At 41.2% G+C, this 27,201-nt stretch overlaps 1 protein-coding gene across 1 annotated transcript in view; it reads left to right on the top strand.

Annotated features, from left to right (window-relative positions):
• Positions 1-27,201, top strand: part of sema3bl (sema domain, immunoglobulin domain (Ig), short basic domain, secreted, (semaphorin) 3bl) — a 137,352-nt gene that overhangs the window by 20,098 nt on the left and 90,053 nt on the right. The window contains exon 2 of the mRNA XM_034696071.1: positions 12,668-12,828. Coding sequence (XP_034551962.1) covers positions 12,668-12,828 — 161 coding nt within the window. The remainder of the gene's footprint in view (positions 1-12,667; positions 12,829-27,201) is intronic.

The following is a 27,201-nucleotide window of genomic DNA, read 5'->3' as shown; positions in this document are numbered from 1 at the left end:
ACAAAATGATCCCATACATGTGACTTAAGAGATGCAGGAGGTTTTTCAAGTTCCTCTGCTCCTTCACTTGCCATGACTACCGCTGCGCTTGACGAGTGAGTGTGGATTGAACATGCAGTCATCACGTGAACATGCGCAACTTTTTTCATCAACCGATCCGCGGACCACGTCCGGGCCGAACCGTGGAGAGGCATCCGTACGGATCACGGATCAACGATGATCCGTTGCACCACTACATATTCATAACTTATGCCCAACTATAGTCCACTTGTGCAAAGTGCTTGGTAGCATAATAACACAGACAAAGTGTATAAAGGCTGCTGTTCGTTAATGACGATGTATACGTTTTAAAATGAGATGCTCTTCATTGGTGATTAAAAAAGGTGTGTGTTATTAAAAACTCTGCAGTCTCTCTTTGTAAGAACATGATGAGCCGTGGAGAGTGTCAGAGGAGTGAAACCAGCAGGAACACAGCCTCTCCTCTTTACAACAAGTTACACTTATCGACTGCAGTGCTTTCAAAAACATCACATCTTGAACTTTATTTAAAGCTGCTGTTGGTAGTCGTGATATAAACATCAGTTCTGAGAGAGAATGTCAACACAGATTGTTGTGCGTGTTCAATGAGGAAGTAGTTGCTTCCCAGCCAATCAGGGCGACGTAGTGGGACCACCACTCGACCAATCAGGAAAAAGGGTCGGGGAGTAGCTCTGATTGGTCCGTGATAGCAGGAACGAGGGGAATAATAACATTGCTTGATACAAAGGCATTGGAAAACACAGAGATTTTGTAATTATCTCAAATGACTTCACGTATGGATGAGTACAGATGGGTATTATGACCTTTTCTCCAAACCCAGCAGAAAAAAAGTACAGTTTTTGACACCATTCCTACCAACAGCAGCTTTAATTCAACAACAGCAGCTTTATCATTGAACACCAGCAGACTCCAACATGCTGGCTGCAGCTTCTGTTTCAGAGGCTCTGCTGTTTGACACTGAGTGAGGGCTCCAAGGCTTCTCACACTCACACACATGCAGACACACAGCTCTACGTGTGTGAACGTGTGTCAACCATCGCAGAACTTACCTACAACTTATGGCAGGCGTATGCCGGACGTATGATCCATCCGCTGCACACTCGCCGTACTATGACGTATGCCAGCGTGCTTCAGCATGCTCTTAACTTATACAAAACGTACCAATAACTTATGCAACGTACGCCAGGGTACTCGCCAATTCTTTTATACCCCGGCATACGCTGGCTAAATCGTCATGTTGTGACAGGGCCATTACAGAAAGGAAATTTGGAAAATAGTTGCAAAGCGTTGATAATTTGTCCAGTTCTGATATAAATCTTGTAAAAGTTCTCCAAGGAGTCACAAAATAGAGGATGCGAAGGAATACGAGACCTAGGAGAGACGGATGAAGAGAAGGAGGAATGGGAGTGGTGAGGAGGAGAAGAAGCGCTCTGAGATTACTTTTTGTGCATGCAGCAGATTCCAGAAATACTTGGCACACTGTAAAAATATACACCCAGATCTAATGATACCCTGAGAAGCCTGTCAGGGGTGTAATAAGTCTAATGAGTCTGTGTTTGCTTGTACGTGTGTGTGTGTTTGTGTGTCAGAGCTCATAAAAAGCAGATTCTTTAGAGCAATATTTAGAGATAGAGTGTGACAGCAAGTTTGGGATTTGGTGGGATTGAATCAGGGACTTATTGATTCATGATGGTGCATACGTGTGTGCGAGCTTGTGCAATAATTGTATGCATTTTGCAGCACAGGGGGATCTAATATGCTTCAGATGTGTCCCCCACTTCCACAGCCAACAGTAAAATAGACACAATTGCGTGTGTGTGTCGTGCCTGCATGCATCACTGGGCGTATGTGTGTGCAGCTTAACATAGCTTAAACTCTGCCTGTGCTCAATTTGTACATCAGAGATGTAAGCATGAGATATGGAGGTGAAGTTTTTTCATCCTCACCTCAGTCTCTCACCTCTTGAACCCTCGTTTCCAGACCTGTCATTGCAAATCTATTCAAAACACTCTGTTGTACTTTTGTCTGTTATCACAAAACGCAAGTATGCAGTCATGAATTCACACTGCCCTGTTTTTCGTCACCAGATATTTTCTTTGTATCTTAAATCAGAAGTTTGATTACATTGCATTGGACCATGGGTGATGAAAGACGGGTGCAAGCTCCCAGATCAAACAAAAATATGCAAATAAGTAAATGTTCTTCCAACAGCAGCAGGAAATTAAACCCCACAGTCTACATGTGGGGCGCTCAGGCTTGACTGACAGTGGGGCATTCCTCATCCTCACTGAGCGGAACATTGACAATGCACACAAACCTCAGAATAGATTATTGCATACGTATCTTTGAAGTGGTTGACACTGCATCATGGGATAGCTGGGGTTTGACACATACAGTGAAACCAGATGCTCATTCGCGTGTCGCTTTGGTTTGGCTGGCAGCCTTTAGGGAAACAAGACACATTAGAGACAGATGTAAACGTTTCCCTATGGATGCTGGAAGGACTTTGGTCGATGTATAGGGTCGGAGCATTGGCTGCGTGAAGAATAGAAGTAGTCATGAGAATGTCACAAAAAGGTTTGTCAAGTGTCCTTGTGCAGCCAAAGTTTTCTACCATCACCACATTCGTCTCTGGAGCCATAGTTAACATTTTTAATTGATGCACAACCCTCATTAGCAGAAACATGCAGCTAATTCTGAAACAATTGAGTTAAAAAACGTATGCAGTACAAAACAAAAAACACCAGAGATGTGCTGCATCTCCACTGAGCACACATTCAGGTTTGCACTACCTACTTTGACATGTCTCAGTTTGCAGCATTTTGCAGTTTTTCAATATGTCTCTGAATTGCATTGTTTCTGTATTTGCTGCATGTTTCACCCTAATAAAGATCAGGCTGTAAACTTCTGTAATTGTGCTGCATATAGGACCTAAAGGTGCATTTGGACCAAGAGCTCCAAGGTCTTTTAGCCCCCAGAACTACTTTACCCTGATTTAAAAGGTTCCTGTGCCCCATTGTTGTCTGCGTTGCGACAGTGGGCTGAAGTCCCGGGTAGATTGTGCAAATCAGGCCAGTGACGTATGGAGAAAGAAAAAAGTAAATCACTACACCACCAGACCAGTAGAGGGCAGTAAAACAAAGAGGAATGCCATTCATCACAGATGACTCCATAGAAGCAGACGGACAGGCAGGTATCATTATGAGCAACACAACAGTTAGCCTGTTAGCATGAAGAGACTCAGCTGGTGCTGTTTTAGATGGTGCTATATTTCATCACAGATGGATTCACTGAATCAACACGTGAGAGGAGATAAGCGCGAGTAGCAAAGACGTTTCAACACGGCTTTAAAATCCTTTTGAACTCAAAAAGCCGTGGCAGAGATCGGCCGGTGTTTTGGTTTGAACAGCGACCCTGTTAACTGGAGACTTTCAGCTGGATGCATCCCTCATAAACGTCTTTAGACGATCATTAAATATCTGATGAGGATATTTTGAAATCTTAATAAAAACTAAACTAGTTTGCATTCCCAGGAACTCCCTCTGTGTTTCAACAGCTGTGTAAACTCCACAAACACTGACACGTTCAGCTGAAGGTCTCCAGTTTACAGGGTCACTTTTAAAACCGTAACACCGGGAGAGACGCATTCATGGTGGGCTGAGAGAAGACTACTGTTACAAGCTGCTAAATCAAGAGAATCACAGCTTCTTCTTTTGAAAAGTACACACACATACAAAAAAGATAGAACAAATGAAAACTAATGAAAGAAAGAGAAATCAAGTGAATCACAGATGTGTGTGATGTTATTGTGGACGGTGGGAGGAATAAAAACACTGCGGTTAATCTACCAATCAGACACGTTCAGCATTGCAGGCCCCGCCCCCCGAAAGTCGCGGGACCTTTGAAAAGTACTACCCCCACTAGCACTATTTAGACCCTGGGTCCACCGGTCGAAACGCACGTAGTTCAGGGGTAAATTTCCTGCTGTCGAAAAACGCCTTAATACGGATCAGCTCACTTTGGGCAACAGAATATGAAATATCCATGCTGGCTTCATTTTTCTGACCCAGAGTGTTGGCTATAAGACACTCAATGGATGAAAACAGATGACAGAAATTTCAGGTAGCAAAGAGGAGTGAGACAAGAAGACGGATGGATAGGCATGTGAGATGAAAGTGAAGACACCTTTAGAAGTGACTTAGAGAGAGGTAAAATAACACCAGAGAGGAAGTCAAGTATGGATGGACTGAAGAGACTGAGTGTGATGGAAAGAGGAGGGATGTTAAATTGATGGATGGAAGAGAAGTGAAGATAGATAGGCAGCAGGAGAGAGATGTCGTTGAGAGGTGAGACAGTGGTGTGGTTTCCACAGTGAGGCGATGAGCTGTTAGAGTGATAACAAGCTGCAGATGGAAGCTGTTAGCTCACCTTTCCCCTCTGTTCCAGTGTGTACGTGTGTATATGTGTGTGTGTGTGTGTGTGTGTGTGTGTGTGTGTGTGTGTGTGTGTGTTGTGGTATTTATGTTCTACATTTTTCCTGTAACGTTGCAGAGATTTGTGTATTCTTCTGAGTGATTAATGGGACTGAAAGGTGGAGACATCAGGAGTCTGCCTTCCAGCTGGAGTGTGTTTGTGAGTTTGTGTTTACAGCATGAAGGGGTGAAACAGGGTACACAACGCAAACAGGTCATGAGCTTGACATGGATAATTGTTCTATTTCAAGGATGAAAGTCCAGGAAACAGGATCTTTGACGCCATTTTCCACAGCATAGAAAAGTGATCAAAGAGCTTGTCAGAATGCACGGAGAGACACCTTCAGCTGCCAAACAAACACTGACGGAGATGAGATGATGTCACTGTGCATCTAAAGCAACTAGTCATCATTGTTTAGAACAAAGAACTTTAAGAACTTTTGTTTTCAAACTTTAAACAGGATAGGCGTGTGCACATAAATCTCCCAAAGAGGAACACGAGCACTGACTGTACCTGTATTTTTAAAGCCATGCTACAGTCTTTCTTTCAATTGTGTCCAGACTGGAATGATATTGAAAAGAAAAGATTGCAATGAACTTCTGTACTAAGTGAATTTTTGAACCTTGGAGTTGGCCGTCACTAGTCAATGCTTGTGCTTCCACAGGAATCCCCACAGTGCGTCACAAATCCGTCCCAATAGCGTCTCTCTATTCCGCTTCACTAAAGATCAGACTGTATAATTAATGGACATAGTATCTGTGACGTCACCCGTTTATTCCTGAGCGCTGTTTTGAAGCCAATCGTTGGATGAGAACGAAGAGACTGGAGTAAAGACCCGCCCAACGTCAAGAGAACAATTTTCTTATAAGAACAAGAGGGAGAGGGCAAAGTGCTGGAGAGGTTTTTGTGAAGCTTAGGCAACAAACAAGAGAACATGCAAGAGATCCACTCAGTAACTCAGAGGGAGAGCTAATGAGTCAGCACAGAGAGTCCAAGAGTATTCAGACTGGACTATTGCAACAGCATTCTCTACAGCCTCCCCTCCACTGACCTCAAAAAACTTCAGTATGTCCAAAATTCAGCTGCCCGTTTACTCACCCACTCCCGCTCCAGAGCCCACATCACACCCATCCTTCAGCACCTCCACTGGCTTCCCATTCAGCACCGAATCCACTTCAAGATCCTGCTCATCACCTACAAAGCCCTCAACAACCTCGCCCCCTCTTACCTGACCGACCTTCTCAAACGCCACTCCCCATCTCACCGCCTCAGATCATCAGATGCCAACCTCCTGTCCCCTATCACCAAGTCCAAGCACCGCACCTTGGGGGACAGAGCCTTTGCCATCGCTGCCCCCGCTCTCTGGAACTCTCGCCCTCCACACATCCGTAACTCTGACTCTCTCCTCTCTTTCAAAAACCACCTCAAGACCTACCTGTTCCAAAAAGCATACCACACATGACCTCTCCCCCCGCCCCACCTCTGTCCCTGTTTTGTTTGTTTTTATTTATGTGTTTTATTTTCTTTCTTTAGTTTTCATCTTATGTAAAGCGACTTTGAGCACTAAGAAAAGCGCTATATAAATTCTATCAATTATTATTATTATTATTATTAGTATAAACTTCCCCCACCTGCTCCAAATCAGGAGCAATCAGACGCTTTGGGATAATTCCTTAACTAAACTCTCTGGCTGTTTTTGAAACCTCCTACTATACTAGCAGTACGTACTGATTTGGTCTAAATTCAGTATGTAGTATGCGAACAAGGGTAAAATCTGCAGTATGCAACAACTACCTGGATGTCGTCCTGATTCAGGAACATGTCTCAGTCTGCATTGGACCAGTCTCCCTCACGTACTGTTTCCCACAATGCACAGCGCTAACGTTCTCCTTCTTCTTTCTCAATATATGATGGTGCACTCAGTTTTTAGATGCTTTGAAAATTATTAAATTCCATATGAACCACTTCTTAACTTTTAAATCATAAGTGATGCTAAAGAAGCAGTTTATCTATCAGCTTTGTCGTTGTTTACTTCCACTTTCCGAAACCGGAAATCCAGAGATGCCTGAGCCAGAATCCTGCAGACCAGATCCAACAGAGCAGTCAGACTACAGACTAAATTTAAACGCATTATGTACTGCATAATACATTCGTAAGTAGTATGGAGCAGGCCGTTTCGAAAACAGCCTATGAGTGGCCAGACTGAGCAACCCTATTTAATCACAATAACCGGAGCTATCATTTAACTTTCTACCCAGAACCATCTATGTGTTTTTGTTTTATATTTGGTAGCATTCGCCCACATTTTTTTGGCTAAGTACAACAATGTTTATAATAATAATAATAATAATAATACATTTTATTTATAAAAGCGCTTTAAAAGATTCTCCAAGCGCTTTACAGGAAAATTAATTATACAATAGAAAAGCAAAGGAAAACAGTGCAAAGAAGAGCAAGGCAGCAAAATAAAACAAAACAAGAAAAAAATCAATCAATTCTAGTTTAAAAGCCTTTGTAAAAAGGTGTGTTTTGAGTCCGGATTTGAATTTAGTGAGTGAGGGAGAGAATCTGAGGTGTTGGGGGAGAGAGTTCCAGAGGGTGGGGGCAGCAACAGAGAAGGCCCTGTCCCCCCAGGTTTGGTGCTTGGGTTTGGTGAGAGGGGTGGGGAGGTTGGCGTTGGTGGAGCGGAGGTTGCGGGAGGGATTATATGGCTGCAGAAGGTCGGTGAGATAGGAGGGAGCTAGATTATGGAGGGCTTTGTAGGTGATGAGGAGGATCTTGTACTGTATTCTGGAGGGGATGGGAAGCCAATGGAGGTTCTGGAGGACTGGGGTGATGTGGTCTCTGGAGCGGGAGTGGGTGAGGAGGCGTGCAGCTGAGTTTTGTATGTATTGTAATTTGTTGAGGAGGGTGTTGGGTGTACAGTAGAGGATGCTATTGCAATACTGTACAATATGTACAATACTACTAATACTGCAAATAAGTAATTTAAGATTCATGTTAGCATGCCAATGTTGGCATTAATCTCAATCCTGTCAGGAGTTATAGTGCAGGGAGCAGTATATTTGTGTCATTGACGTGACTGTCCTGAAACACCAATGTTTACCCACCTCTGTGCATTTTTGATTTAATCTTAAAAGACATATTATTCTTATTGTATTGTGTTGAAAGACATACAAACATTTAATGCAGAAATAGAGGAAGAGAAGTAAAAAATGCAGCAAAAGTGATGAATTGAATCTGGGAAATTGCCATCGAGTGAAATGCGTTCTAACCCCCTACACCACCTGACACTGCAAAGTTTAGAAAGTTAAACTTAAGTCTTTTTCTCCCCTTTTTCTTCTCTTCATATTTTACTACATTTGTGATTTGTACAGAAATACATACAAGTTCCAAAACTCAACTGAGCTTTATTTATATAGCACCGTTCATACATATAAACATGCAGCCCAAAGTGCTTCACAAAATAACACAGACAGAAAACAACACAAATGGTAAAATTATAAAAAGCGTGATTATAAATAAAATACTTCAATAAATAAAATGAAATCAATACAGTTAAATTAATAAATTAAGTAAGAGTAGAAAGAAAAGTTAAAACAAGATCAGATGAATACAATAAATAAATCGGCATTGCTAAAAATAAATTACTCCGAATTAAAAAGAAGATTAAAAAGGTAAGCCTTAAGTTTACTTTTAAAAAAGAGGAAAAAGAATGCCCTACTTCTCTAATGGAAATCATCTTCTGCAATCTTTCATGTCCAAATAAGGAGGTGTGGTGTGAACACCATAATACAGTGATATCTGTAACAGGTCTCAGCACACACCTCCAGTTTCTCTTCATCACTCACTCTGCAGCTCGAGGTCATCTCTGGGCTCGCTGCGACGTGGAAAGAGTTGAACTTGTGGTGACAGACAGTCAGGGTCTGACAGCGTGTTGAGCTGCAGCGTGTTCGGCTGATAAACTGTCAGGAGAGTGACGGATGCAATTAGAGCGTCCTGCTGAGGCGTCTACATGTTTGTGCTGCTGACTGAAAATAATGAGAAATCAATGAGGAAAAAAAACCACTACTTTTAAAAAACAGAACAAAGAAGATATAAAACATATGGAGTGCATATCATACAATCTCTAGTATCTACAGCTATCTTCTCCTCCGTCTCCTCATCACATTTTTCAGCTTACAGAAGTCAATCCTAATAAATCCATCATCCATCACTGCAACCTCTGTCTGTCTTGTGGTTTACTCTGTCTGTCTCTCTGCCTGCTCATTATTTTCTGACTCTAACCAGCTGCTAAAAGCCACAACCTAACCCTCCCTCCTCCCCCCTCCGACTTTATCTATCAGTCTGTAACTCCCTCAGACTCCCTGCAGTTCATCCCTCAGCTTCTCCTGCTCGAGTGTCGTCTCATTAGTCCCATCCAGCAGCTTTTATATCAAGTTTTATTACAAAAATTCTCCTTGTGACTGTCTGCAGATAATCTTTGAGGTAACTTTTGACAGGCTTCACTCTACAAGTGCTCTGCTTCTCTCTACATCACAGTAAATTGGATCTCTCTGGGTTTTTGGGATACAGAATACGTACAGAAAGTGATTCTAGCACCCAGCACAACTAGAGTTTGAAGATTTCGATACGATACGATGTCATACGATGTCCTTTATTGTCCCCGTAGAGAAATGTGTCTTTGACATCAGTGCTTCACGTTACCTGCTCTTTAAAAAAAAAAACACAATGACAACAAGAACACACGTAAGCAATACAATAAATAATACACAGTCGTACATCACACAGCACACTCTTAAAGAGCACCATAACACTGTCCTAACCGTAACAGGCGATTTACTATTTCAAATTCGAATAGAGATTGGCAAAAGAATACGTTTTTAAAACAATTCAGTTTACATTTGGGGACTCTGTACCTTCTTCCAGATGGTAAAAGTTCATACTCAGAGTAAAGGATGTGGCTCTGAAAGTACTCTCTGAGCCTGCCCAAGAGCAGACTGCTCATAAATGGCCTGTAGGAAAGGGTTGCCAGTCTTTCCAATGACCTTCATGGCAGTCTGCACGAGGCGAGAGAGCTTGGTTTTAAGCTGAACAGAGAGGTTACCATACCATGCTGTCATCCCATACCTGATAATACTCTCCAGAACAGCCTGATAAAACAATAACATAGCCTGTTGATTAACGCCAAACACCCTGAGCCGATGTAAAAAGTACAATGTTTGCTGGACGTGGGAACACAGCTTATCAATGTGGGTCTCCAAGCTGAACTTAATATCTAGGTGGACACCTAAATATTTGTAGGAGCCCACCTGACAGATGCTTTTGTTGTGAATATGGACTTAAGTGTGATCACCCACAGAGCGGGCGTCAAACACCATCTCCTGTGTCTTTTTCACATTGATTAAAAGGTTGCTATCATCGCACCACTGAGCAAAGGTCTGAACCTCAGAGAAGTAGGATGAAAGATTCATTAGTGAAGAGTGTAAAGAGGACAGGGGAACTCACTCACCCTTGAGGTGCTCCTGTACTATTAGATTTAGTGTCAGAGAGGGTTTGGTTTATTTTGACATTTTGGGATGCATTTGTTAGATTAGAATAAAACTATTTAGTAATGATTTACTGTCATCTGAGACTATTTCTTTATCAACAGATGAGGCTGCGAGGTGTTAAAAGCAGAGCTAAAATCAATAAATAAAAGACGTGCATAAGCTTTAGGGTCTTCAATGGGCTTTAAAGTTAAAGCTAGGGTTGGTAGTCACAGAAAACTAGCATGAATTTGAATGTAGCATTTCCTCAGGACTCCGTCTAACCCCTCCCCCCCTCCCCTCGGAGCTCCTCCAAAACGACGCCCCCGCTCACATGCACGAGCGCCGCTGACTCAAAACCATAATGATCTTGACTGATTCAAAACCCGTCCTCATCACATTGTTTGTGTTTTACACTACATCAACTCATGTCTCACTCAGCGGTAAGAAAACACCAAAACATTCTCATAGTGAAAGTTAAAAACACAAACAAACATGGCTGCTGTTAGTACTCACAACTTTCATGCTAGCATTATCCATTTGTACTGGTGACACGATATCAGGAGAAAAGTTATAACACATGTAATACTGTAACAACTCTACTGTTTGTTAATCGTGTTCAGTGTAGATGTTCTTAATTCCTACAGTGTTGACAGTCAGTGAAGGCATCAGGAGAGGTGTAGAGTGTGTGAGCTGGAGAGAGGAGAGACAAGAGGAGAAGTTCTTCATTCATTCAAACATTGATTGTTGCTTTGTTGGTTGGAGTGATCATGGCCGACAGTGACCGGTTAGTAACGACTGGCTCGTCATCCCTACAGCGTCCGGACGGATGCTACAGCACATCTACATTTTCTGTAGGACTTACTAAATGTCATATATTCTTCTGCTTGTCAGAGCCCCGTGGTGAGAGCTTTTTAGACTCTGATCCGGACTACAGTCCTGAGCAAAGCACCTCATCGGGTCAGAGGGGACAGGCCCGAGGTCGAGTGAGAGGGGCAGTAAATAGAGTCAGGGGAAGAAGAGGCAGGAGACGGGGAGTGCACGCCGGGGAAATGTACGGGCAGGAGGCGGGCAAAACGACAGGACAGGATTTGATTGGTTTCATCATTTGGCTCCTGATGGCAGGGATTGGTTGGTGTTTTCCCAGGTTTACTGTATTGATTGCCATCGGGACATAAAGATCATTTTAACCAGTATAACAAAAAGTGTATCTAAATCTGATTACCAACCCCAGCTTTAAATGAGTGATGCTATTAATTGCATCATTAGTGCCTTGTCTTTGTTGGTAGGCAAACTGAAATTGATCAAGTAGACAATTAACCTCAGATTTCAGTATCGACACAATATACTTCTCAAAACATTTCATTACAATTGAAGTCAAAGCCACCGATCTGTAATCATTATTCTCAGAAGGACATGGTTTCTTAGTTACAGGTATGATTGTGGATTTTTTCCAAAGGTCAGGTACAGTGTGTTTATCCACAGACAGCTGAAAAACAGGGCCCCAAGCTGGAGTAAGTTCCTCTGCGCAGGTCTTAAGTAGCACTGCAGAAATGCCATCTGGGCCTGCAGAATTAGTCTGTGTGCATGTGAGCTTGTGAGTTTCTGAAACTGAGATCTCGTGTGTGTTTTTTTATGTGTCTGCAAGGCCCCAGTGATGGACAAGGTGTCACTGGTACGTGAGGCCCAAGTGCTTCACTCCGTCAATGCCCTCGTTGAGCGGTGACTGACTGACTGAGCCTACTTTCTTACCATATATGTATGTTTTCTGTGTGTGTGTGTGTGTGTGTGTGTGTGTGTGTGTGTGTGTGTGTGTGTGTGTGTGTGTGTGCAGGTAAGAGTGTGTGTTAAGAGCAGAAGAGTGAGGAATAACGGGTGTGACAGTGGAGTGATGAGAGGTAGACAGAGGCCGACAGAGACTACTCCACTGAGAGTTTGGCATACCAAGTAGGTCTTCTCACACATACATAATTCCCTCCTCATCTCGTTACAGAGAGGGGGAGAGAGAAAGAGAGGTGATAGAGGAGAAAAGTCAGGTTAAAAAAAGAAAGGTAAAAGAGGCAGATAGAAGAGGTGTTTGAGTGAGAGAGTGAAATATTTTGAGAAGTGAGAGAAGAGACGGTGGTGCCTCATGAACTTAAACTCAGCCTGATCTCTGCCGCTCCTGCAGAGTGGTTGCATCAACCTTTTGACTTTGAAGTTGCTGCCAGATCAGAGAGGAGAGCCAGGTGCAAACAGCTATGTTCAGTCTGCTCTCTCACTGATGCATGTTTACTTGTATCAGGTGTGTGTGTGATCTCACAAAGTCAGGCACGCTTGAATTTGTATTTTAGCCTAGCTTGATCCAAATCTAGTGGTTACCCTTAAATGACACATTGACTAACGTGGGACTTCCACCAGATCTTGGCCGTTAGTCTGTCTCAACTTTTATGTTTTATTCTGTCTCGATTGTACGTTAGGATGCTTTCTTTAAAATTAAAAACTGCCTAGAATCTAAACTCCTTCCTCACACCATCCTTTCCCCTCCATTCCCATCTCCCTATCCTGTCATATTTACTTTTTCCATCTCTCTGGAGATTGTTTTCGTAAAGCAGCACTGCTAATTCTTTCCTTTCCTCTCCCCGTAGACCTGCAGTCCACCAACAGGTCGTCCATCTTCAGCGGTCATCACGGCCAGCTCTCACTCACCGCAGTCTTCCTTGATGAGTACCGTGACCGCCTCTTCCTGGGAGGGAAAGACGTCCTGTACTCTCTCCTGCTGGGACCCACCAGCAGCGAGTCCAAAGAGGTAAGAGTGTTTAAAACCGTCTCAGTTTAAGGATTGTAATGTAGTCTGCTTTCCCCTGATGATGGAAGCTAGATTCATTGTTCTATCTTCATGTAGGTTGATGGTTTCAATCTGCCCAATATGATGAACAGCTTATGTTGTAGATGTTGTAAAATGTTGTCTGTTTTTCAGACTTCCCTTAGAACATCTGTCAAAACACTCATGTAATAAATCAACCTTGAGAGTTGAAAACAAACCTGGACAGCCTGTTTTTTATACCACTGAAAAAGTAAGGTACTGAAAATATTAATCCAAGCTTAGAGAAAGCTCAGTTAGAAATATAAAGAATTAAAATGAACAGTATCACGCCTGTTCTTCAGATAATGATCTATGATCCTTTAATTCTATGTTCTATTTTGGGGGTTTGATTTCACCTCTCCCTCTTTCTTTAAGCTTAACAATCAAAATCCACGTCTTCTTTTGTCAAAACATGTCTCTGAACTCTTGCCCTTCCTGTGGAGAACACCTGTAAAAGAGCAGCTGGTCATAAATCAAACCATATCTCTCCGTCTATGTCGCTCTTCATCAGCACAATCATTTGTCAGTAGGGCTTGTCAAACAAAGGGGATGTGCTGTGACAGATTCTCTGGCTGACTAGAAGACATGAGCATGAATTATGACCCACAAGGCAGGACTATTAATATGTTGCAGGTTTTCATGTCTCATTGTGTCTGATGTGTTTATGAAATGTGTGTCAGGATAAATCCCTACTTCAAGATTAAATCTACTAATGTGTAAATAAGGTTCCCTGAACATCATTAAAACCAGAGTTTTACAAACAGAGAGGGGGAAAGAGCTGGAATAATGCTGCTGTGATTTTAAGCTTAGTTTTTTCTTTTATAAAATGTAGTCAATATGTAGAAAATGTTTATTTGGGGAGACTAAATGAGTATTGAATGCATCATTAATCCAGTACTTCTACATAAGGTGGACACATAAGGGATAATTTATAATAAAGGTTGTTATGCAAATTAGACAAAATCAGGCTATTGCCTGGATTGCCTGACACTCCACTTTTCTCCATCAGAGAAAAAATAAAAAATAAATAAAATAAAATGAACAGACACAAAAAAAAAAAAAAAAAGTGAACTTAGGGGAAGTGGAGGGACTTCCGGGTGAAGGGAAGAGGCAGAGATGATGATGGTTAAGGTTAATGTGTAAATGATACTAAGAATTATGATTAGTACTATGGATATTATTACCATTAGTATTATCATGACTATGATTATTTACTATTTAGTTATAAGATTTTTACTTATTGGTTTATTTATTTATTTTTAATTGTTATTAAATCAAACTAATTCCTATTCCTATTATTATTATTATTATTACTATTAATACTATTATTAGTATTATTATTACTATTAATACTATTATTATTAGCATTGTTAGTAGTAGTATTTGTAGTATTATAGCCCTTTATTTTTATCAACTCAACTTATTACTTGCCCACTGAACTAGTTCACCCCCCTTCTATTTGTATTTTATTTATATTTATTTTGTTTCATTTTTTTTTTTAATTGTGTTTATCTATTATTATAATTATTTATTTTTTGATATCCTCCCCCAGCCCCCCTCCCCCGAATTGCCTTCTCTACCCTCTCCCACCCAGCTTATCTCAAACTACTGTCCTATTTCGATACAATTATACATTCAAAGAGACAAACGCCCACACCCACACATGTGCGCACGCACACACACTCGCACATTAATTTCTGTAATGTTCACTTGTTGTCTTGTCTTTCACTTTTTGTATATTGTGTATGGTATTGTAATGTCTCTCACCCGTCTTGTATCATTAAGCAACACTTTAATAAAAAAAAAATAGTATTAGTATTAGTATTAGTATTAGTATTAGTAGTGTAGTGTCTTTAAACAATATTGAAATCAGAGACGGGTTATAAATGAATTGGTAAAGTTTATAAGATGTTGCAGAAATCATATTCTGTTGAAACCATGTTGCAAACTAGAATACATTCATGGAACCAAGATTTAGGGAGGAAGGATATTAAGTAGAGATGGAAACACTGTTGGAATTTAACAAGAGATATCACAGTCAACAAAAATTTGCCTTTGATCCAATATTAAATAATGTACAGAATTTACTGTACAAGGGATGAAATCAAACAGTATGATCAAAATGCTTCAGAGAACTGTCTAAAATGCAGACTCACAGATTCATTGATTCATGCATTTTGGAAAGTTTGGCATTAAATAGAGCGTTGGTTGTCTGAGGTTTTGGGAGTGGAAATACATTTCAATATTTCAATTAGCATCTTTCAAGATGTCTCACATGTAAGAGTCAGGTATCCACAAAGCTGGGTTATTCTTTTTTCCTCTGTTGTGTTTAAGAAAGTTCTTTTAAAACACTGGAAAGCTACATATCGTCCCTCACTGTAACACTGGAGTAACGCACTGGGATATTATTTGAAACTGGAAAAATCCTTAGCCCTTGAAAAGAACAAATAATAAAGAAACATTTTATTTATAAAAGCGCTTTAAAAGTTTCTCTAAGACACTTTACAAAAAAAAAAAAAAATACAAAGGAAAGCAAAGCAAAAAAAACAAACAAACAAAAAAAACCCAATCAATTATGGGTTAAAAGCCTTTCTAAATAGGTGGATTTTGAGTCCTGATTTGAAGGTGGTGAGTGAGGGAGAGAGTCTGAGGTGTTGGGGGAGAGAGTTCCAGAGGGTGGGGCCAGACAGAGAAGGCCCTGTCCCCCCAGGTTTGGTACTTGGGTTTGGTGAGACGGGTGAGGAGGTTGGCATTGGTGGAACGAAAGTTGCGGCTGGGATTTTATGGCTGCAGAATGTCAGTGAGGTAGGAGGGAGCTAGATTATGGAGGGCTTTGTAGGTGATGAGGAGGATCTTGTATTTTGGAGGTGATGGGAAGCCAATGGAGGTTCTGGAGGACTGGGGTGATGTGGTCACTGGAGCAGATGTGAGTGAGAAGGTGGTCAGCTGAGTTTTGTATGTATTGTAATTTCTTGAGGAGGGTGTTGGGTGTACCGTAGAAGACAAAGTATTTCATTGCAGTATTACATGCACTTAGCTCATACATTTTAGTGAGAGTATTAGTAGTGTCTGTTTAAGTCCTTTTTTTGTTTGTTTGCTTGTAGATCTTGATTGTTTGTTGTTTTGGGTTACTGTTAACTTAATTGTCCCCTGTGGTTTATTGTTTTTTTTGTTTGTTTGTTCTGGTGTTCATGTGTATAATGTCAAATGAGAATAAAAAAAATTATAAAAAAAAAAAAAAAGGAAATAATGACAGACAAAGACCAGCCTGAGACCAAAGCTAGCTTTTTGCATCAAGTTTACAAATTACAGTGGTAGCAGATATTAACATATTTGCCACAGGGTCAACAGACAGTGGTGAAATATTCTAGACTCCTTTCTGCTGATTTGTTTGATACAGCATGTCACGCATGTTGTCCCTACTGTCACTTTTGTTGTTGAGGATTAATCCCTGTCATAATGGGGTTGTGACCAATCAGAAACAAGTATTTAAAAGAGCTGGATAATTGCGTTATTTCACAATCCTTCAAGTGTTTTATCATTATTATTAATTATGTAAAAATACACTACTAGTCAAAAGTCTGGACACACCTTCTCATGCAATAGTTTGTAATTATTTTACTTATTTTCAACATTGTAGATTAATACTGAAGACATCTAAACTATGACATAATCTGTTTTTGCCATAATCTGGATTACAACAGTAGTCAAATAGGGCTATCCATTGTGTACTAACCCTACCTCTGAACAACACAACTGATGGTCTCAAACACATTAAGAAGGCAAGTCATTCTACAAATGAACTCTTGACAAGGCTCATGTTCATTAGAAACCATTCCAGGAGACCACTTCATGAAGCAGACTGAGAGAATACCAAGAGTGTGCAAAACTGTCATGAAGGAAAAAGGGGGCTACTTTACAGAATCTAAAATATAAAACAGATTCTGCTTTGTTTAACACTTTTTTGTTCATTCAATAATTCCATATATGTTCTTTCATAGTTTTGATGTCTTCAGTATTAATCTACAGTGTTTACAATCATTAACATAAATACAAACCCTTGAATGAGAAGGTGTTTCTAAACTCTTGACTGCAGTGTATGTACTGCATATGGGAAGATGATTGTCATTTCTTCAGATTAAAGTCAAAGATATGCGTTTTGCTGTGATTTTGTAGTTACTTTATTCTCATCAGTGTTTAAGGTTTAATTGGAAGGCTTTTTTCACAAGGGAAATAAACTTATTTAGAATTTAAGTGGGATTTCATCCTCTCTCCTTGGAACTGTGTAGGAGTAGTTTATGGGAAATATGCAGCCTTGTCATATTTGTCCTCAATATTATCCACAGTAATATGCTCCAATAACTGAGTTTTTTTTCTAAGCCAAACAGAACCCAAAAAGAAAACCTCAGTATGCTTAAATAGTAGCTGAGAGCAGCAGAGTGTACATGTGAATCTCTGATATGGGTCAAATTGAATGGATGCTCAGGGAATTTATGTTCACAGAGAGCCAGTTATCGCCCACCTTATCCACCCTGTGCTTCCTCTCTCAGCCTCCTCTCATCGCTCTTTGTCTCTGGCTCATAGCAGCGCATGAAGCTTGCTGATACTCTCAGATGCTTCAGGGTGTTGAAAGCCAGCCGATGTGAATTCTATCAGTGACGCCAGTTCAGTTTAACAAATATTTGTAACACGGCATGGGCCTGCCAAGCACATCACAAACCAACGGTCTTCAGAACTGAATGAACATGAACAGTTTCAGCCTCCAAAAGGAGAGATTATCACTCCAAGAGAACATGGGCATGTTGAATCAATGTTGCTTTGACATTAGTGTGGAAACCTTCAGGGCCCTGTACATGAACTGAGGCCAGGGGTTGATCAGCCTAGCTTAGCAGTTGCAAGAGAAAAAAAGCTTGTTAGGTTAAATCCCCGACAGGATCTCAAGGCGCAGCCGGGGGGAGGAGGGTCTCCAGTTCGGGGAGCTTGGAATCTCATCTCTGCTTTTTGCAGACGATGTGGTTCTGTTGGCTTCCTCGAGCGGGGACCTCCAGCGGGCATTGGGGCGGTTTGCAGCTTAGTGCGAAGCGGCCGGGGTGAGAGTTAGCACCTCCAAGTCTGAGGCCATGGTTCTCTGCCGGAAAACGGTGGATTGCTCTCTCTCGGTGGGGAGTGAGACTTTGCTCCAAGTGGGGGAGTTTAAGTATCTCGGGGTCTTGTTCGCGAGTGGGGGTAAAATGGAGCGTAAGTTTCACAGGCGGATTGGTGCGGCGTCAGCAGTTATGCGGACGTTGTATCGGACCATTATGGTGAAGAGGGAGCTGAGCCGGAAGGTAAAGCTTTCGATTTACCAGTCGGTCTACGTTCCAACCCTCACCTATGGTCATGAGCTGTGGGTCATGACCGAAAGGATAAGATCGCGGATACAAGCGGATGAAATGAGTTTCCTGCGAAGGGTGTCTGGGCTCGGCCTTAGAGATAGGGTCAGGAGCTCGGACATCCGGAGGGAGCTCGGAGTAGAGCCGCTGCTCCTCCGCGTCGAAAGGAGTCAGCTGAGGTGGTTCGGGCATCTGATAAGGATGCCTCCCGGACGCCTCCCTTTAGAGGTGTTCCGGGCACGTCCAACTGGGAGAAGGCCCCGGGGTAGACCCAGAACGCGGTGGAGGGATTATATCTCCCGCCTGGTCTGGGAACGCCTCGGGATTCCCCAGGAGGAGCTGGAAAGTGTCGCCGGGGAGAGGGATGTCTGGGTCAATTTGCTTGGACTGCTACCCCCGCGACCCGACCCCGGATAAGCGGAAGAAAATGGATGGATGGATGGAAGGTTAAATCCCTGTTCAATAAAGTTAATTTTGTATCTATAGGAAACATTTTTCTAAGTTTGAAGTTCTTGGCAGAATTTGAACCTTGGTTCTCAATTGAGGCTATCTATGTTTCCGTCCAGTTCCGAACTTATTATTCATGAAATGAGAAACTTGGTCTCTTCAGCACACTGTTGGAGGAAAAATGAACAAGTGTGTGTTTCACAAATGCCAGGGTGATAGGAAGTAGAACACAATTGTTTTAAATTTTCCTAGAGGGTGAACCACAAAAATTATAAGCAATTCAATGAGGACAGGGAAAATAAAATAAGCTGAACACGAGCTTCCTTCACTAAACAAAGTTTGGATAAGGGGAACAAAACTACTGAACAGCTGACCAGAAACTAAACCTCCCCAGCACCAACAAACCACACTGATGCCAGTGTTAGACTTTACATCTTATGGCCCTGTCACACCTTGACGATTTAGCCAGCGTTTTCCCGTGTTTCAAAATGCCTCTAAAACGCTGACATACACTGAATTACTGATGTTGTTTTCAATTTTGGGCGTATACATATCATATTCATGACTTAGGCCCAACTATAGTCCACTTGTGCACAGTGCACGGCAGCGTAATAATGCAGACGAAGTGTATAAAAAGGCCGCCGCTCATTAATGACGATGTATACGTTTTGAAATGAGATGCTCTTCATTGGTGATTAAAAAAGGTGTGTGTTATTAAAACCTCTGCAGTCTCTCTTTGTAAGAACATGATGAGCCGTGGAGAGTGTCAGAGGAGTGAAACCAGCAGGAACACAGCCTCTGCTCTTTACAGGAAGTTACACTTATTGACTGCAGTGCTTTCAAAAACGTCACATTTTGAACTTGATTGAATTTAACAACAGCAGCTTTATCGTTGAACACCAGCAGACTCCGACATGCTGGCTGCAGCTTCTGTTTCAGAGGCTCTGCTGTTTGACACTGAGTGAGGGCTCCAAGGCTTCTCACACTCACACACATGCAGACACACAGCTCTACGTGTGTGAACATGTCAACCATTGCAGAACTTACCTACAACTTATGGCAGGCGTATGCCGGACGTATGATCCATACGATGCATACTTACTCACCGTACTACGACGTATACCAGCGTGCTTCAGCGTGCTCTTAACTTAGACAAAACGTACCCATAACTCATAGTGATGTGTCGGTCGCGACGAGAGGAAGAACATGCGCGACACAGAGAACGCGCTGGAAAGGTGAGAAAACGAGTGACTGCAGGAAACGCAGTAAACTGTGGACGTATTTCAATGGCAGAGATAGTTCAAAGGCAGAGTGTAGACTGTGTGAGATGAAAATGTCATCAATTAGGTTCTACAAAAAACCTGCAAAGGCACATTAGATCTGTCTGTGAAGGTTCTCAGTCATCCAGGTCATGGACATTACAACTGTTTCTCCATCAGTGCAGTTGGAAGAATAAAGACAGTGAAGGGAACCTGCTGTTAATGAAGGTGTTTAAAAGTTTATAAATAATACACATACAATCAGAGATTGGACCTTTTTGTCTAATTGAGATGAGTCTTGTTTGTACTTTATAATTTAATTTCTGTAACACTCTCCTCCATGTTGAGAATAAAAATAAAGTCTTTTAAATGATTAAAATTTTATATAAATGTATGTTTTTTTACATTAGTAATTCATTTGACATATAATTTAACATTATTTTAGGTAATACAGTCATTCAAACAAGAAAAAATCTGAGGAGCCACTTGGGAGCCGAAAGAGCCGGCTCTTTGTAGTGAGCAAAGCCAAAAGAACCGGCTCTCTAAAAAGATTTTTTTTAAAGAAATTTTTTTTATACGCCGGCATACACTGGCTAAATCGTCAAGGTGTGAGAGGGCCATTAAGCACAATTAAAGCCCAATTTTGCAGATTTAAGATGTTGGGACTCGTCAGCGTAATGTGCTGTATTGAATGACAATCAAGGCCCCATCTGGGATGCATTACAGCCTCCTGACAGAAAGTCTAACAGGTTGGATTTTTGTCTCTGCCTTCTTCGATTGGTTCTGTTGCGTCAGTGAGGTTTACCAATGGGTGCACAGAGAGCTCTGCACGTGCAAAACATTCCAAGTGTACAAAAACAAAAAAGGAAAAAGTATGATGAAGTTGGGGTTGGGAGATGGACAGAAGAAACTTTCTTTTGTTTGTTTAGACCCATGGCTCTGTGATCGCCTATCTAACAGACAAAGATGGTGTAGTCTGACCTTGAGAAACAGAAAGGGTGAGGAAGCACACAGAAAGATTCATGTGGTGTTTTTTAGACTCACACACCTCCAACAATAAGAGAAAACACTAAAAACAACCTCTCCTTACCTCTGATGGTGAGATCATGACTCAGCAGAGTGCGCTCCACACCTGGTCTTTATTAGGGTGATTAGAGACACACCTGACCTTGATCTGAGATGATTACATCAGCATCTCACTGAGTGGCAGCTTGAGTGCTTTTTTGAAGTGTTTATAACAATGACGGATTATGTCTTTTTTAAGATGTGTGTGATTAGTTTGAATGCAGGATCAAAGGCTCCTTTTTATAGGTTATAGATTTATAGTTTAAACTCTGCCCACATGACCTCACAGTCTGCTGTTTGGCAGAACAAATATAATATTCCATCCAAGGTGTAACCTCCGGCCATGAGACATGAAGCCAATGTGGAAGTGCTAAAAACTGCAGTTCCTCGAGTGTCCACTTGAGGCTGGAAGTACAGGAAACCACATTCACACTCATTCAATAAAGCCGATCTTTACAATAAATTAAACATGTCTACAGCCTGGTTCAAAGAACTATTTCAGTCTAGTTAGCTAATATCTCTAACATCACACACTGAACAGATTTATTGTTTAATAAATCTGTAGTTATTAAGATATTAAGATTACACGTTTCTCATAATAAGAGTCTTGGCTTGCTGGACTGACAGGCGAGCACACTGTAGCAGTTAGTAGGGAGGCTAAAGGCCCGCCTCCTTGCTTTATTCTAAGACAACCGAACTTTAGGATGAGGTAGCATTTCCAACATGGCAACAGCTGACGATAGGCTTCAAACAACAACCTCTGGTCTCAAAATATGAAGTCCATTCGGAAGTGTTATAAACTGCAGATCATCGAGTGTCCACTTGAGGCTGGCTGCAGAAACACCAGAAACCACATACACACCCATTCAAAGAAGACGATCTTTACAGCAGAAATAAACATGCTTACAGCGTGGTTACAAAAACATCTTGGGTCTGCCTCACTACACACTGTACTGGGGTGACTTTTTTTATAACGTCATAGGTTCAGAAGATATTAAGATTGCGAGTTTTTGCCCAAATATTGACACATAGCCATTGGCTAGGAGGCTCAAAGCCCGCCTCTTTACCTCACACTAAGGCTGTTTTTGAAAAACTACCTCCTAACCTACTATACTAGCAGTACGTACTGATTTGGCCTAAATTCAGTATGTAGTATGTGAAAAAGAGCAAAATCTGCAGTATGCCAAAACTCCCTGGACTTTGTACTGATTTGGGAAAATTTCACAGTATGCCTCGGACCAGTCTCCCTCGCATACTGTTTCCCATAATGCACAGCGCTAACGTTCCCCTTCTTCTTTTTTCTTCTTTTCTGACAGGGGGAACTCAGTTTTTAGGTTCTGTGAAAACTATTAAATTCCATTTAAACCACTTCTTAACTTTTTAAATCATAAGTGATGCTGAAGAAGCAGTTTATCTATCGGCTTTGTCGTTTTTTACTTCCGCTTTTCAAAACCAGAAATCCAGAGGCCTCTGGCTCAGCATCCTGCAACACAGATCGAACAGAACAGACAGACTACATACTAAATTCAATCGCAGTATGTACTGTATACTACATTCGTAGGTAGTAAGTAGCAGGCCGTTTTGAAAACAGCCTAAGTTTGGTTGAATTCAGCATTTCCATTATGGCTTCCGCTGCAGTTGGCTTCATAACAGCGCCCAGGAACAGATGGGTCACGTCACGGATGCTATGTCCATTATTTACACAGTCTATGGCTTCAAAACTCTGCTTCAGAATCAAATGAGTGACATCACGGAGACTACGTCCATATATTATACAGTCTATGATTTCACCCTTTCCACTTCAACTATCACTGACAGGGTGGTGAATGGTGAAATGGGATTAAGGTGAAATTCTAAGCTCAAGCTTTTGGGCGAAAAAATGTCAGACGACATTAAATCAGTGCAGCCAAAGAATTTCTTACTAAACTTGATCCAGTTCTTACTGAATCAGTGTTGATTAACAACAAAATATACTGGTTTACTTTAATGTAAATGTTCCCTGCGAAGGAGCACACTTTCACTTGATACTTAAACATAAACAGGTCTGTAACTTGTATTGTTTGAATCGGGTATGTGGTCGGTACCAAGAACTACTCATGGTCCGCTAAGAGCACTGGTTTACTCTGCTGTGTTCGCTGACACACATCAAGTATCGAGTGTTGCTGTTCTTCTTTGCCAGCCAAGACCAGCTTTATTCCAGCGTATCCCTTCTGCCTCATAACAGAATAAGGTTTAAGTGTTGATAAAACAGATGTTTTGAAATACAAACCGTCTCCCCACAGGCTTCATTCTTTGTCCAGTGTTATTTGTAAGATTAAGAGTGCAAAGACCCTACAATGTTATATTGTTTCAATAAGGCAACTCAGGACTTTCTGCATCCTGATGAAGTCAGAAGTAAACTCATCATCCTGTGATTCCAGCCTCCTGCCTCTGCCAAATGTTGCTTTGGCTCAGTGACACCAAGCTGACAGGAAGACAGATGGTTCTCTGCGTGGATTTACAACTGAGCTCACCCAAACTGAAAAAGTGTCCACTTATATCAGTATGTAGCTGCATGATGTCGCTGCATCTGGTAGCTTGCATCCCTACTTCTTCACTGCTTTTAATAAGAAACAGAATCACATATCCACAAAAATATGTTGACAGGTAATCTTTATTTTACGATTCAATGAAAAAATGATACAAGTAATGAATTCCTCAGTGGTTAAAACACTAATTGGAATTGTTTGGTAGAGAAAATAAGTACAGTCAGCACAGAAAATGCTGAAAGTGGACACAGGCTCTAACTCAGCTTCTACACATTTCAAATCTAGTGTACATAGAGTCAGCTGGATCCTTTTTAATAAAACTCTGTCTTCTTTTTATTTTTTTGTGAGGTTTTTTTTCTGATTTGAAATGTATTCATTTTTACAAACACTTCAAGACACACAAATAATGATACTGTACAAAAAGAGACAAAAATGTAACGAAACAAAACAAAAAAACGAACAAAAAAAACAAAATATCAATTAAAAATAAATGAATTAAAAAGGGGGGAATAAAACAAAATACAATCCAAAATATATATATAAAAAACTAAATAAAATTATTTTAAAAAATCCCAAAACAAGCAGACAAAAAGAATAGAATTTACAGTGTTAACATAATCAATCAGAGTAGCATCATGCTAACAAAGCTAACACCGGACACGAACGCCACAATGGAAGGATTTCACCTGCTGTGGGTGGACAGGATACAGGACAGCAAGACTGAACACACTGGTGAAGAAGGCCAGCTCAGTCCTGGACCCTGTGGAGGTGGTGGCTGACAGGAGGATTATGGCCAATCTGTCGTCTTTGATGGACTTTTTTTTCTATATATATTCTTGTTGAAATTCTTGTTCTGTACACCTTTTTGTTTGCTGCTGTAACTCCATGAATTTCCCTGTTGTGGGACGAATAAAGGAGTATCTTATCTTATCTTATCTTAATCAATCAATCTTTATTTGTATAGCGCCAAATCACAACAAACATTATCTCAAGACACTTTTCCAAACAGAGCAGGTCTAGACCAATCTATGTTAAATTATGAACAGAGACCCAACACCAAGACAGGATAAGACTCAGTCTGTTTCAAACATGTTTTTGTGACACCATTTAGTTTCTATCAGCAGCTGCCGTCAGTTTCTGGCAGTAAAAGTTTGGAATCTTATTGTGAGTGCTGACATTTTTCACTTGTATTGAACTCTATCTTTACCAAATTCCCTGTTTAGTGTCTACTATTTTTAAATCAGCTCCTCACAAGATGAACATCCAACACAAGTTCACACAAAGAAAAAAAGGACATCAGTGGATTAATGAAAGCATTGAATCAATCAATCTTTATTTGTATAGCGCCAAATCACAACAAACGTTATCTCAAGACTCTTTTACAAACAGAGCAGGTCTAGACCACTCTATGTTAAATTATGAACAGAGACCCAACACCAAGACAGGATAAGACTCAGTCTGATCCCACCTTAATCCATCATGACCATTGCACCTCACAGTATTAGCTAGTTACAGCGGAGAGGACAAACTTCCTTTAACAGGCAGAAACCTCGAGCAGAACCAGACTCATGTTTGACAGACATCTGCCTCGACCGAGTTGGGTCTGGTAAGAGGGATAGAGGAGAATAAGAGAGAGGGAGCGGTGATAGTGATGGGACGAGTAGTGGTAGCTGTTGCTGCTGGAGTCCAGCAGGTCCGTATCAGCTGGAGGCTGGAACGTCCACAGCAGGAGGACGTCTACGGCAGCTCAGAGGAACCTACGAGACAAGGGAGCTCAGGGACTCCAGAAAGGTCTATGGTTAGTAACTTTAATGGGACAGGGAGAGTTAAAGTAAGTGATGAGGGGGTTGGGGGGAAGGGGGTGAGATAGGATCCCAGTGTGTCAGTTCCCCCAGCAGTCTAGGCCTATAGCAGCATAACTAAGAGCTGGTCCAAGCCTGATCCAGCTCTAACTATAAGCTTTATCAAAAAGGAAAGTTTGAAGCCTACTCTTAAAAGTAGAGAGGGTGTCTGCCTACTACTTTAAGAGACTTTAGGTAGGACCAGCAGGCCTGCATGTTGGGAGCGTAGTATTCTAGAGGGGTGATAGTGCACTATGAGCTCTCTAAGATATGAAGGTGTCTGATCGAGCTGCAGCGTTTTGAACTAGCTGAAGAGTCTTGAGAGAAAAATATACACATAAAAGTCTATCTTCTAAAATACAAATGCTCACTTTTGAGATATTTTGGTCAGGACTGGGTCGGTTAAATTCAATGCGAGTAGCCTCTTTGCTCTGTTTCAAACATTTTGAGGGTTTTGTTCTTTTGCATGTTGATGGAACACGAACAAAGACCCCAACCCATAACTTCTATCTTTATTAATGATTTTGGATGACTTGTAAATGACTGTGCTCAAAGTTACTGACATATTTTAAGATCCTGTCTAGTCTCCAGATTTCAAAACGAAATGGTCATAACTTTTGATCGGTCTTAAAGGCAGCCAGTGTTCAGCACCTTTCTCCCTGGCCTGCTTGTCTCACACATATTCTTTTGCAGTTAAAATAAACACAATTTCAAAGTCCTGAGATCAAACACTTCAGAACTTTGAATTATGTTTGAGGGTGAATTAAAGAGTAGAGGAAGGATCACAGTGAAGGAGTGTGAAGAAACCGTCAAACAGAGGAAGAAACATTATGATGGATGGAGGTCAGCCATGTTTCCTTGAGCATGCAGAGAGAGACTCTTGGACAATGGATGAAACATTTCTGACTCACATCATTGCCAGCCAGGTCTACGGCTGGGCCTGATTTCACAGTATATCATTATCAGTGAGACACGCGATTAGACTGTTAGAGGTCAGAATGTGTGTATGAGCCAGGCCTTTCCACAGGCACGCTCTCATATCAGCCCAGCCTGCTGCCAAAGAAACCTGCTGAGCCAAGTCTTAGACCGGTCCTCATGTATACAATCACTTCTTTGATGCATGAAATAAAAACACTTTCTTTCTGATGGATTCCCACTAATGAAAACCAGCTTAAGACAAAGGCAGGCTGGGTGTCAGGCTAACCCACCAATCAGATGGTGTGACGGTGGAGAGGTCAATCAAAAGCAGGGTTGCATGTAAAGCTGAGATAAAAATCCTCATTCCATTATGTAGGGATATTTCTGTGGCTTGGAACAGTTGTCAGGCAATCAAATGAGAAATAGCTGGGTTTATTAAATGCCCTTTAAAAAGACCAATTGTCGTATTTTACAGTTGTGGTTTTGAATTAAATAAAAACTATGACTAGCCAACTGGTAACTGGCTTCATATGTTACACACAAATAAGAATGCTGTCAGGCTTCTTATCTAACTCCTGACAAGAAAGTAAAGCAGATGTTGTTGGTTGAAATGATTGTTGTGTTTTTTTCAGATTTTCAAAAAATATTAAGTTAAAGTGTTGGCAATTGATACTAAAAGTGGGCAAAGTTTTAAATTGTGAGGTGATGGTGTGTTGCTGTAATCCCCCAATGAGACCACAGGCTGCTCTGAGTGGCTTGTTCAAAAAGTCACACAAGACTTCAGTGAGTTCACCCCAAGATGTGCTCAAATGGTGACATCACCTGTTGGTTAATGTCCTTTAAAGGGCAAATTCGTAATTTTAAAAAAGGAAACACAACTGTGTTA

This window comes from Notolabrus celidotus, chromosome 11 (assembly GCF_009762535.1).
Source record: "Notolabrus celidotus isolate fNotCel1 chromosome 11, fNotCel1.pri, whole genome shotgun sequence".
Lineage (NCBI taxonomy): Eukaryota > Metazoa > Chordata > Actinopteri > Labriformes > Labridae > Notolabrus > Notolabrus celidotus.
This window is presented reverse-complemented; position numbering and strand designations above follow the sequence as displayed.